Genomic DNA, 12,006 nt, shown 5'->3' with positions numbered 1-12,006 from the left:
CGGCTGCAAATGCAAACTGCATGGAACCATATGGCTTAAACTACGTGCTGCATTTAGATGCATCAGTGAACCGAATTGCAGATGTTTCATTTTAGACCTGAGGAAATGACAGAATCATACAATAGGTATTGTACATTTCTCAGGCCAAGAGGTTGTGGCTTACCTTTTCAGTTCAGGCTTTTAGTTTATGAAAGTGCACATGATGGGCATCCACATCATATTTTCCTTCTTGATCATCTGGTTGTTGGCCAGCTATTGAAGTGCAGATTCTTCCAGTTGGGAGAGTTCTAGGTGCACAGGCCATCTACACAAGGTCAGTGACCATGGGCTGCACTTGCGCCATGGGAATTGCAGGTTATGATTCAATCTGAAAGCTCATTACTGCAATGTAATTTGATAGTGTATCCAAACATGCTCATACCGCTAATGCAGTTCCTGTTTCACAAGCTGCCCCAAATGCTGAGGCAGAAAAGCAGAACAACCAGACACCCAAGTGGGTCTTTAGATATCATCACAACTTGTCCTTTCCGAGAGGTGGGATTGAACTGTCTGACCCACCACTGGGTTCTTGATTCTTTTGATTCGATTTCATGGATAAACTTTTCAATCATTGGATGTTCTTAAGAGAATGGGTCCATGAAAAATGTACCATCCAACTGCTACTCTATTGGTGGTTATCTTCTCTGTGTCTTGGAAGGGTAAGGCTTTTACAGTTTAGTATCTAGCATGCTAGCTGCCAGTTAGTTCATTAGTTCGATTTGGGTAGGTTCTTTTGTCTAGTGTCAATCAGAAAGCACCAAATGACTACTCGGTGGGAGAGACAAAAGTAGTTGACAAGACACGAAGAGTGGTGGAGAAGCAGTTTAAAAAGAGAATCATTTGATACCCTGGCAGATTGTGATGGTCGATACTTTATAAGTCTCTTTGAAATTGTACACATGGCAGGCATTAGTTTAATTAAACTGCCGGACATGATAGATAGGTTAGTTTCCACCTTCAAATTGATCTCCAGTTCCTAATCTCTCTGATTAGTAAGCATTTGTTTGTTGAATCTGAACTAGTGACTGTTTTCACTCAGCCAGCTAAGCTAAGAAATCAAATCAATGCCCATTTATGATCCATCTGAATAAAATTCTACAATTTGTATACTTTCTTAGCACTGCATATCAAACCATGTTACTCTGCCAGAAAGTATCACAATGTTTTCTAGACGCAAGAACTTAATCCACAAGATGGTCAGTATCACAGTTTTTCCATTCTAGAAGGATAGCCTGATGGTCACCTGCACTATGGCTAATTAAATTATCAAAATATCCTTCCTTTTGACCATTCACGCAGTGTCTATTGGATCAACAGTCCTGATCACCACACATTTGCCATGTGTACAAAAGAATTGTACAAGTAATTACTTGTTTCAGCAAATGAAGCTGACCCAAACTACAATCTTTACAAGGAATGGATGAAAAAGGGCAATCTACAGATTTAAATGGGCAAAGATATAATTGTTTGAGTAAACATGACATCTTTGTTCATTGGTACAGTTTGGCTCAAGTAATATTAGAAAGCCCTAAAGAGTGATCACAGATTTACAGTTTAATTGAATTGCATTGATTCAGTTTATATCAAATGGTAGTGATGTTTCTAGTATTCATGATGAGGAAGCAGCATTTAGACTCAACTCGAAAGTAGCACAACTGCAAGGAAGGAAATCACAATAGGAGCCCACCATCTACACCCACCATTAGAGTGGCACACATTCCCCCTACTTTCATTAATACCATGGCACAAAGTTGTAAGAATGAATGCCAGTATCAATCTGGGTGGGGTTTAGATCATAGTTTGCAAACTTCAAAACTCGACAGAAGAGAATGCTCAGTCAAGTGGGTCTCTCTTTCTTTTTTTCCCCCTTTTGTATTTTGGTTTGTTTCTTCTTTTCTTTTTCTTTTTTACCTCAAACATCATAAACACTGATACCCAGTAATATTTAATATTTAGAATCATTAATATTGTAGTCTCTGCGGGTCAAGCTATGTCAGCGTCTCCAAGTTTCGAGATGATAAGTCGACTGAGTCTTGATTGAGTTGTGAACAAATCGACTTTAGTTGACTCGGTTGAATTAAGTAGAGGTTTTTCTCTCTTTCATTCCTGTTCAAACATGTGTTTTGGATAGGGACTCCAAGTGCAATTTCTTCACTCCCACTTATTTGAATAGATAACTGTAATTCAATTCAATAGCACCCAAACGCAACCATAACTTCTCTACTTGCTACCATGCAAGTCTTCCTATAGAAAGCTATGGCGAATTCAACATACATCATACAAAACTGATGTCTGGAGTCTTAGCTTCACCCACCAACCAATCAGAGCTCTTATATCATGAAATTAAAGCACTATACATTCAATTTACATCAGATGTTTTTGTAAATTGTGAAAAATCAACAGATGCAAACACGCAAATTCACTAAGCAAGCAATAGAAACTAAGTTCAGATTTAAAAATAAAATAAAATTGACAAAGTAAAATGCATCCAATCTACCTACAATGATGTCGATGTCGATGCCGTTGATGTCCGCTGCTTATTTCCGAGAATGATTACAATGACAGTCACATCATCATGATACTTTCTCCTCCTCCCAGCAGGTATTCTCATCAACTCTTCTGTACTAAAACCTAGAAGAACACTGTGGAGGTCAGATCATGCAACAAAACAAACTAGCGTGTATGCAATCACCACGCAGCAGCATGAACCCATCCCGATTGCCAAGAGAAATGCTACAGCCACTCCCTCATGCAAAGTTGAGGGTCTTCTTCACAATGCAAGTGCGAATGTGGCACGTGCGAGGTCTAGGCTATTCATCAGAGAGGAACAATAGCAAACATGTGCTGACCGAAAAAAATCAGGCTGCCAACTCATCAGTTGGTCTCGGGGAAGCATGTACATTGAATGGGGACCCTCATTTGTTTTCTCTAACTGTTGATTTTTTCTTATACAAGCATGCCCACCTGATGTTTGGGGTGGGGCATTTTGACAGATGACCTCACCAAACGAACGGCCCAGATCTTGCAGACTTGCCACATTGCATTTCAGGAGTAGTTTCCACATGGATACTAGCAACTAGCCATATGATGGATCGATTCCCAAATTACTAGAAAAATGATGTGGTTGAAATTGACAATGAGGAAAATTGTACGAAAAATGCAATTTGCGCTAGTTCCTGCAACATACCTGCACTTTCAGCAGCTCTCATCACAAGCTGCTCAACCAGATGCCTTGCGGGATCACCAAATGGGTTATCTCGGATAAACAGATGAACTAGCTCCACAACCTCATCACTGCTAAAGAAATCGAATAATCCATCACTCCCAAGAACAACAAATAGGTCATTCTCTGATATTCCGTGACTTGTGGTGAATGGATGGGTGTAAACATATGGTGGACTGCACAAATTGCGAACTCGAAGAATGCCCATTAGTGCATCGTTCATTTTGCTCTGCTCAAACAAAAATTAAAAGAATATCAGATGGGTGGGGACTCCCCCATGCAATGTGCAGTAATGAAAATGATTTGCTATTATATGATCCTCGCCCCAAGAAAAATAATAATACACCATGTTTACAGATTTTGGGGCCAATGGGTTGGTAATAAAAACCATTTGTCTGATGCTTTTGATCTCGAAAGGACCATGACCAAAAGATCTCCCAGATTGGAAGATCCAAGCCTTTGGCCTTTCTTTTTTTTCTTTTTTAGTTGAATGTGGATCTACGCTGTATTTCTTTTCTAAACCACTATATCAGGCATACAGCCAAAGGGTTAAGATTGATCCGTTGAGGAAATCTGTGGGACATACCCCAACTACCATGGTGACCATTGCATCAACAGTATGCATCATTGGACCATGGGCCCCACTTGTGCAAACTAAGGATCCCAAGGCTGCAAATAATATAGATGTCCCTGTGTCAGGGATCATATACTCTCTGATATTACCTTTTTCAGGTAACCAACTCCAAATGCACGGGTTAGTTTCAGCTTTCCTTTCAATCTTCCGCTGACAATGACTGAAGGATCATCAGGATGATCAGCCAAAACTTGCCTGCACTCTATCTCATTATCAACAGAATGAGTTTCTGTGAGTTGGATGGCTTTCAATAAACCATTTTCACAAGAATTACAAGTCGCCAGTACAGCTCGGCTATCACCCAAATTTAGAATGTACAGGTCCTTCCCATGAAGAAGCACAACAAGGACACAGGATCCAACACAGACTAAATCAGGTCGATCTTCCATTTCCTGTTCAACCATACACATGAAATCATTCTCAGCTTGGGCAAGGGCACGACAAAGGCAATCGATCGCTCCAAGACGGAAAGATTCAGATGAGAACTCCTCATCCAGATAATGGGGAAGCATGGTTGATTTGCTTTCAGTGTCTGAAGTCTCAAATTCATTGGATAAACCACTTTTGACAGTATTGCCTTTTAATGAACCTTCGAGAGAACTTTTAGATGAACCGGCTTGCTGCTTGGTACGCCACTCCAACAAATGCAGGTAAAACCCAATGTTCTCATACAGGGTTCCTGCCAGAAAGTCAGCTGCATCCCGCCCATTAAATCCATCATACACCCCACAAAATAGCCATCCATTTTCTTCAGAACATACAGCTTGGACACGATCTTCCCCTGCAGCTCCACCAGCCATTTGGACATCCACAGCATTAAGAAAGCTTGATGATTCAATCCTTGTAGGAGCGCTCATGGGTTTCAATAAGATTCGACCGCTTTCGAGCACATCATTCTCTGTTGATATGCTGCCACCCAAGGTAGACATGCTGCTATGGGAAGATGATGATACAAGATCTAACCTAGAAAGAGAGGGAGAAGATGCCATCCTTCTAAATGACCTTGGAGAATCAAGACCAGGCAGGATTTCTTCTCCAATGAGACCTTTACAAATGTTGGTGTTTGCCAAAGTAGCATTAGCACTGAGGGCAGCACCAGACAGACAAGAAAATGAACTGCTCCTCGACCTGATGTTCAGGTTTGGGATCGGAATCCCCATTGGAAAGTCGAACTCATGGGGTACCTCAGAAGAGATGTTCTGGTTCATATTGCACTGATAGCCAAAACTAACACTAAGCTCACCAGAAGACTCAGTGATTTCCTCAGATCCTTGCATCGCTTCTGGAAGGAATGGTGGATCTTTTGACTTTGAGATAACCAATTTCTTCAGGGATGTCCGTTCTTCAACAGAAAGTGTAGATCCCGCATAGGTGCAAAAGACAGAGTTTCAACCATTTAGAGACACGCAGAGCCTGTAAAAGTTCAGATACTATGATGGTCATTGATACTTCATAATATAAAGAAACTCTTCAACATTTTTGGAGCTTATATGCCTAATCAATAGTTCATTTGCAACTAAATATAGAGGGAAAAAAGAAAACAAATATATATGACATTTTATGCCGAACACGGTGCAAGAGAAACGATAACTATTCGCTCACTAAAAGACCTTTCCCTTCCTTCTCAAAAGCTATTCATGTGTCTCAGAATTCAAGATTGTGTTATTAAGAATTCACTGATAGACGTATGGCCAGCCCTTCCCGTGGGAGTCACAGAAAAGTAAGCAATCCCCAAAAAAAAATTGTTAAGGACTATCTATCATCAAGTTCTCATAGATAATAGATCTATCAGTGCAGCTGTATCTTGCTAGCATTCTAACAGCCACTACCAGCCTCTTCTGTTCATGTTTCTGTCTATGGTCTACTTAATAAAACTTTGTGGTTCTCGCTCATGCCATGTTACATATGCTTCTTCCTCCTGAAGCAGGTGGAAGCAGTTAGCACAAGCCCAAATTGGCAGTTAAAAGGATCCTGCAACTAAGGTTAGAGCAGAAATTCCTTATTCCATGGCACAATAGGACCGAGATCCAATCCACCCATCAGAACGGCACCACTATATTATCAGGTTGATACACTGGTTGGGTGGGGCACAGTTAGCAAAACAAATGAATGGCTTTGAAAAACTTGGCTGAAGTTTTCTAACCCATCCACCTGTTTCTAATATCTGGGCCCACATGCTGAGTGTATCAGATTTAGTTTTGGGAAAACATGTAAAAGTTTGGACCAACCTGATGGATGGATTGGATCTCGCACCTAAGTGCCATGCTAGCACATGTGTGGCATGTACATCCGTTCAAATGGTCTCAGTTTCTGTAGCTGAGTGGTCATTGTGGACCAAGGAACCATGCTTAGAAGGGACACACAAGCATCACAAGTAAATACCGGAGCCAATTGGCTCAAGATAACAATTTGCTATTGGAAATTGATTTTAAATCTTCAATAGGGAAGGAAAACAGTCAATGATGCCCTCTAGAGATGTTGGAACACATCAAACACGATATGAATCAACCGAAGCACAGCTAGCCATCTAAGATACTGCAAATAACAGAAAGCAACATACACAAACATATCATCCATTAAAAATGACTGACATGATTCTCCATGGTGATGACCCAAAGTCCTAACCAAGTTCAACCTCAATACAATACTCTCTATACACTCCATTTCAAAAGGCCTTCTCTACGTTTCACAAAAGATCTCCAGATTTTAGTTTATGTTGACCAGAATTGAGAAGAATTCTCAGATTCCATTGCAATAAAGAGCACGAAAAAGCTGGTTACTACTAGAGCAAGTAGGAAGGTAGTAGAGAACACAATCTCCATCCACCCCAACCATGAGAGTAACTACAATTAGAATTCTATCTATACATTATGAGCACAGGAAGCGCCCCTGTGGCTGCTACAGGCTAAAATTGCTATGGTTTCATGGCAACCAAAGCCAACACCTTGAGCTGGCGAGAAGGGATAGACTAACTTGCCTTTTGAGTAGGTGTTGATCAGAGCCGTTTCGCATTAGAAACTTAACCAAGACATTTCTAATTAGCAAGATTGATTTGAGATATATGTCATCATGAAGACTGCATTTTAAAATGAAAACCCAAATTGCAATTTCCCACATTTCAAGTCCTTTGTCCAACTTGAAATTATTTGAATCACAATTGGGCACCCAATCCCTCATTAGGAATGGAGTTGGCTGGTCCACTAATCAGGTGGACTGCGATCTTAAAAATAGATCGAACAACTTAGAAAACATCAGCCAGGTTTTCTTCAGCCGTACACTTGGCCCCTTGATTTAATGGACAAGTACCTTACAGAGTACTTCTAATATATCATCTGTATGTATTGGGAAATCTTTGCCCCTTGTTTAGTCAATTGTTGTCACTTCCTGTTTTGGCAATAACTTAGTCACTTAGAAGACAAACTGCATATAGAGCTTTCAGACCTATAAATATTATTCAGAAGTCAATTGCAGTGTTGTGGTATACTTTTTACATCCATTAATACATCATAGCATGTTACTTGAAATTCCATCTCATCATTAGAAACTTAACCAAGACATTTCTAATTAGAAAGATTGATTTGAGATTTATGTCATCATGAAGACTGCATGTCTCTATGAGCAATCTAGACGAAGAGGAACCATAAACAAAAATAGGAGAAACCAACACAGAAGCACCTTTAACTGAGAAAGCAAATAGAGCTCATCTTGATCAAGTTTAACAAACTACAGGATTAGCCAGATGGATACGGATGCTCATCGTGATGATTTTGTTCCAAAATTGCATCACTACCGCAAAGAGAATAATAAGGGGCATTGAATCATTGTAGTTAGCAATGTGCCTTCTCCAAATAAAGTTTCTGAACAATACCTCAAAATATGTAATGCAGTTTTTATTTAGAATCATGATAGATTCATCAAGTCGGCCAATACCCAAAAGGCATATCCTACAATCCTCTTGCAGTCTTAAAATTGAAATAAAACCATAGTTCAAAGGACTAAAAACATCACAGGGAGACAAATCCAGTCATATCGAGGTTCAGATACACTGTTTCACCATAGAAGTTACTACAACTAGATATCATTGCCAGGATTGATGTTTTAATATGAAGGAAATTGAGGCATGGTTACAAAAATCTTCATGATTACCGTGAAGAAAATTGTCGACATGGTGACTAAATTAAAACCATCAGGAGCAATGGACGGCTGCCACGAAAAGGGCGGTCTTCTCCTTAACAAATGAACCCATGAGCAAGACGCAACTAGGGCAGTTTGAAAACTTTGTTGGTTAGACACACTATTCTGTCATCACATGTTAAGAAGATAATCCATCAGACAAAAGAAAGCATGAAAGTCATCACCTGCCGAGAAGACAATCTATCAGAAATAAAGGAAGCATGAAGAAGAAACAAAAGGAAGTCGAATCAAAACTTATTAAAGCATCCATTAAATGGGAAGAATACCACTGTTTCCATTCTTCAAATCGCATGCCTCATCTGCTCATGTGGAAACTCCATTTTCCTCACCCCTTTGAATATTCTCTCCTACAAAATCAACAAATAGCATATTTTCTATGAAACCACCAGGGTCAGTGCTACTGATTAGCTATCTGAAATTCTCAAGTATCAAGCAACTCATATAAGTTCCAATTTATGGAAAAAGCTCAACTTCAGACTATTAGCTTAATTTGCTGTATCCCTGACTGCAGTTCTGATATGCGAGAAAAGATCTCAGCCACTAAATACAAACTATGAAGATCCAAGGGTGGTTGACTGATCTAATCCATATCGACACAATAACAGGAAGCAAATTGAGAAAAGGAAATAGAACACGTAGATGCTGAAAACCAAAGAGAAATATGTAGGAAATGCAATTGGAAGATGGTCCTGATCTCCAACATTTCTGCTGGGTCTTTTTTTTTTTTTTTTTTTTTTTTTTTTTTTTTTAAGTTTGTATAAGTTGGGCCCACAATTTACCAATCCAGGCCATTGCTAAGATGGGTCCCACCATGAATGTGCAATACCTCCAAAATCTTCCGAATCATAAGACCAAAACCCTTTGATCAATCATCACCAAAGTGACAGTTTGAAAAAAACGAGACAACGAATATCCACATTCGACGGTGTTACAATCCCAATAGTTTAAAGAGCCTAGCTTGACATGTTCTATCAATCCTGAGGCTTTTAGAGTATTGGTCAGGTTCTTAACAATTTGTATTTGAGCCAACACCACGTCCTGTGTTCGAATCATGGAAGGGGTGATCTGTGGAAAGGGCAACCTGGACAGGAGCAAAAGCTGCCACGGCATAGAAAGGGCTACCTGGACAACCAGAGTGCAACCACCAAGTGGAAAGGGCTACCTGGATAACCAGAGTGCAGCCACCACGCCCCGGAAAAGATGCCAGAGTGAGAGTGAGCCGCCACAGACATTGGCTTCGGAGCGTGGTGAAATGTTACCATCCCAACAGTTTAAAGAGCCTAGCTTGATGTGTTCCATCAGTCCTGGGGCTTTTGGTGTATTGGTTAGGTTCTTAACAGACAGATTAAAAAGAGCAAAGATCACTGATAAGGATGTTCCAATTCAGGATGTTCTTCTGCCACCATTGGAACCATCATATCGATGTTCTAGCAATCAGTGAGAAATTACAAAATTGCAGTATACATATTAAAGCAAAAGCTCCGATTTGCAGAAACACTCCACTATTGGTAATCGTGATGAAGGGGCAAAACCAAGCTTCAATCACTGAATAATCGTAATTAATCTCATAATCAAAACTACAAGATGAAGAGAACATGCGAAAAAGGCGCAGAGAAAAAACACAGATTTCCAACTCTACCACAACGACGAACCAATACAGCAAGTCTTTCTCTAAATCAGAGAATCTTAATGCTTGATTTACTTACAGAAATCGACCATAGGGAGATGTGAACGTGGGTTAGGGTTTGTGGAATCGGATTTCTTTTAATGGCGTTTTGAGATCGAGAGCCGGTTTGTTTTTTGGGTTGGGAGGAAAAAAAAAACAGTTGACCTCCTCAAAGCAAGAGAACGAGGGAGTTGAAATAGCGAGGCGAGTGAGAAAAGATCGGCGATTTATGAGGCGACTCGACGCGATTCTGGCGTTGTGAAAGACGCCAACGAGCGCAGGTCTTCCACACGAACGCCGGTCCCGCAACGGAGAGTCGCGACAACACGTGGCGTATGGGAACTGGGCTGCTGCCACGCGAGGAGCTGCCGTGTAGGATTTCTCTTCCTTGTTCTGACACGACGCCGCGAGGCCCGCACGTCGTGTTATTTACTACGTTTAAATAAAGAGGGGTGTATAGATGAGCTGTCTCAATCTACGAAGCACATGCAGAAATCCACACCGCTGAAATAGTGGGGCCCACTTAGATTCGTTATTCATAGAAAATCAGATTGATTTAGACAATCAAATTTGGATGGTTTACATTGAAGCACGTGTACTGTTGATGCTTTTCCTCCGTTTTTAACAAACGTATGGTCCAACAAAGGTCAGGTAATAGTTCACAGCTTTAAGTTGTGGTGTCTCTGCCCCTGTGGATTTGGCATGTAATTTCCTCAATCCAGACCATTCAATTTATACGATGCACTGCAGATGGAGCACAACCAAAATAAGCATGTTAGTTGAGTGATCCTAGCCATCCATTTTGTACCCATCAAATGGATGGTCAAACATAAGATTATCGGTAGTCCAAATTCAAAGGCCGTGATTTCTGTTTTTCACTGCTTCATTCACAATGACCCGCAATTTAGACGGTCGAAATTGCTACACCATCATATCATTTGTCAGTGCATGAAAATGATGGTGAACTTATTCCCGCTTAAAATGTCACTTCAAATGACGTAATCAGATCTACAGTCTAGTGGCTTCCATTTAAGTCAGCCATGGCCCCACCTAAAAGTGATTGGCCCTGGTTCGTTGCGTGCACTCCCTATTATAATAGACTTTGAAGAGCCTGTTGACAAATAATCCTGGGGTAAACATAAAAGACTCCATCCAGGGCGAGTGAGCTGGCCTCCGCTCAACTCAGCTTGGCTACTGGCCGACCCCAGCTCAGTCCTTGAGCCTGATTAGCTCGCTTGGCTCGGTTCGGCCAATGATTTTATAGAAGCAATTATTTTACACGTATTTTATCAAACATTTTTTAAGTAATAAAAACTAAGAAAAACAAGGGTATTTGTTTCATGTATATACTTTCCTTGCAACTGGCCACACTTCGTTGAGTCATTTTATCAAACGCTTGGTGAACAACATCAATGACAAAGTAATTGAGTCACCAAACTGGATCAATTCAAGCTAGATTCGAGCCGAGTCGAGTTGAGTTGAGCTGGGGCCTGCTCGAACTCGGCTTGAACTCATTTTCGAGCTCAAAAAATCAGCTTAACTTAGCTCAAACTCAGCTTCAAACTGAATCAGGTAGAATTTTTTCGAGTTGAGTGAGCGAGCTAACCCAGCTAGCTCAGTTGTGTACACCCCTAATCTAGACCAACTGGCAACTCCAATATGGGCTTTTCTACAAGTAAACAGAAGCCCATTAGGCCCATTTAGCCCGGGCTTAAAACTCACTTGGAAATTGTATACGTGGCATGCAATTAATTCACATTAAACTGTCCAGTTGAAATGTATCATGAATTAAAAATTACACTTATTTCATATATGAATAACATTTATTGGAGGGTTAGAAATGAAAATTATCCAACGGTCTGATTTCAAGAAACAAGTGTCCATGAATCATGGGTCAGGATTGTAATTTAGTTGTTTATTTGAATTAATATATGCCACATGTACCATTTCTAAATGCCCGCATATTAAACATCGTACCCCACCATAGCATATAATCTCTCTGGTGGACAAAAACGGCTTTGCTTCCGGTGGGCAAATCGGACTGCGTACCTCTGTTGGGCCCATCGTGAATTTCTGTAGTTTATCCTTTATCTATTTTTAAAGCTCATTTTAGCAGGTATACCCAAATTAAAGCATATCCGAATCTCAAGGATCATACCACAGGAAACAGTGGGAATAATGATCTACACCGTTGAAACCTTTTTAGGTCCCACAGTAATGTTTATTTGTCATCCAAACTGTTTATACGAT

General features: G+C 40.4%; 1 protein-coding gene across 4 annotated transcripts; it reads right to left on the bottom strand.

Annotated features, from left to right (window-relative positions):
- Positions 1-2,344: 2,344 nt before the first annotated feature.
- LOC131239226 (probable protein phosphatase 2C 39) lies at positions 2,345-10,050 on the bottom strand. 4 transcript variants are annotated; one of them, XM_058236827.1, is made up of 6 exons: positions 9,797-10,050; positions 8,357-8,437; positions 8,043-8,254; positions 3,986-5,309; positions 3,227-3,491; positions 2,345-2,670 (listed from the first exon to the last, which is right to left on the bottom strand). In XM_058236827.1, the coding sequence occupies exons 4-6, from the start codon at positions 5,171-5,173 to the stop codon at positions 2,537-2,539; spliced, it is 1,587 nt and encodes a 528-aa protein (XP_058092810.1). In that variant the 5' UTR covers positions 5,174-5,309; positions 8,043-8,254; positions 8,357-8,437; positions 9,797-10,050; the 3' UTR covers positions 2,345-2,536. The 4 variants fall into 4 exon arrangements, with proteins under 4 accessions (XP_058092810.1, XP_058092808.1, XP_058092809.1 ...); XM_058236825.1 differs by having other exon boundaries at positions 8,043-8,195; XM_058236826.1 differs by having other exon boundaries at positions 3,986-5,260; positions 8,044-8,195.
- Between the last annotated feature and the right edge of the window lie 1,956 nt (positions 10,051-12,006).

This window comes from Magnolia sinica, chromosome 3, assembly GCF_029962835.1.
Source record: "Magnolia sinica isolate HGM2019 chromosome 3, MsV1, whole genome shotgun sequence".
NCBI lineage: Eukaryota > Viridiplantae > Streptophyta > Magnoliopsida > Magnoliales > Magnoliaceae > Magnolia > Magnolia sinica.
The sequence above is the reverse complement of the archived record's forward strand: the minus strand, read 5'-3'. Positions and strand labels throughout refer to the sequence as shown.

What these genes read in the sequence shown, in the direction of transcription:
- LOC131239226 (XM_058236827.1), bottom strand. Translation starts at nt 5,173, where the DNA reads ATGCAAGGATCTGAGGAAATCACTGAGTCTTCTGGTGAGCTTAGTGTT. An exon ending in GAGTTGGTTACCTGAAAAAG is followed by an intron (nt 3,492 to 3,985) that starts GTAATATCAGAG and finishes TTGTTTGAGCAG; the next exon opens with AGCAAAATGAACGATGCACT. An exon ending in GAGAGCTGCTGAAAGTGCAG is followed by an intron (nt 2,671 to 3,226) that starts GTATGTTGCAGG and finishes GTGTTCTTCTAG; the next exon opens with GTTTTAGTACAGAAGAGTTG.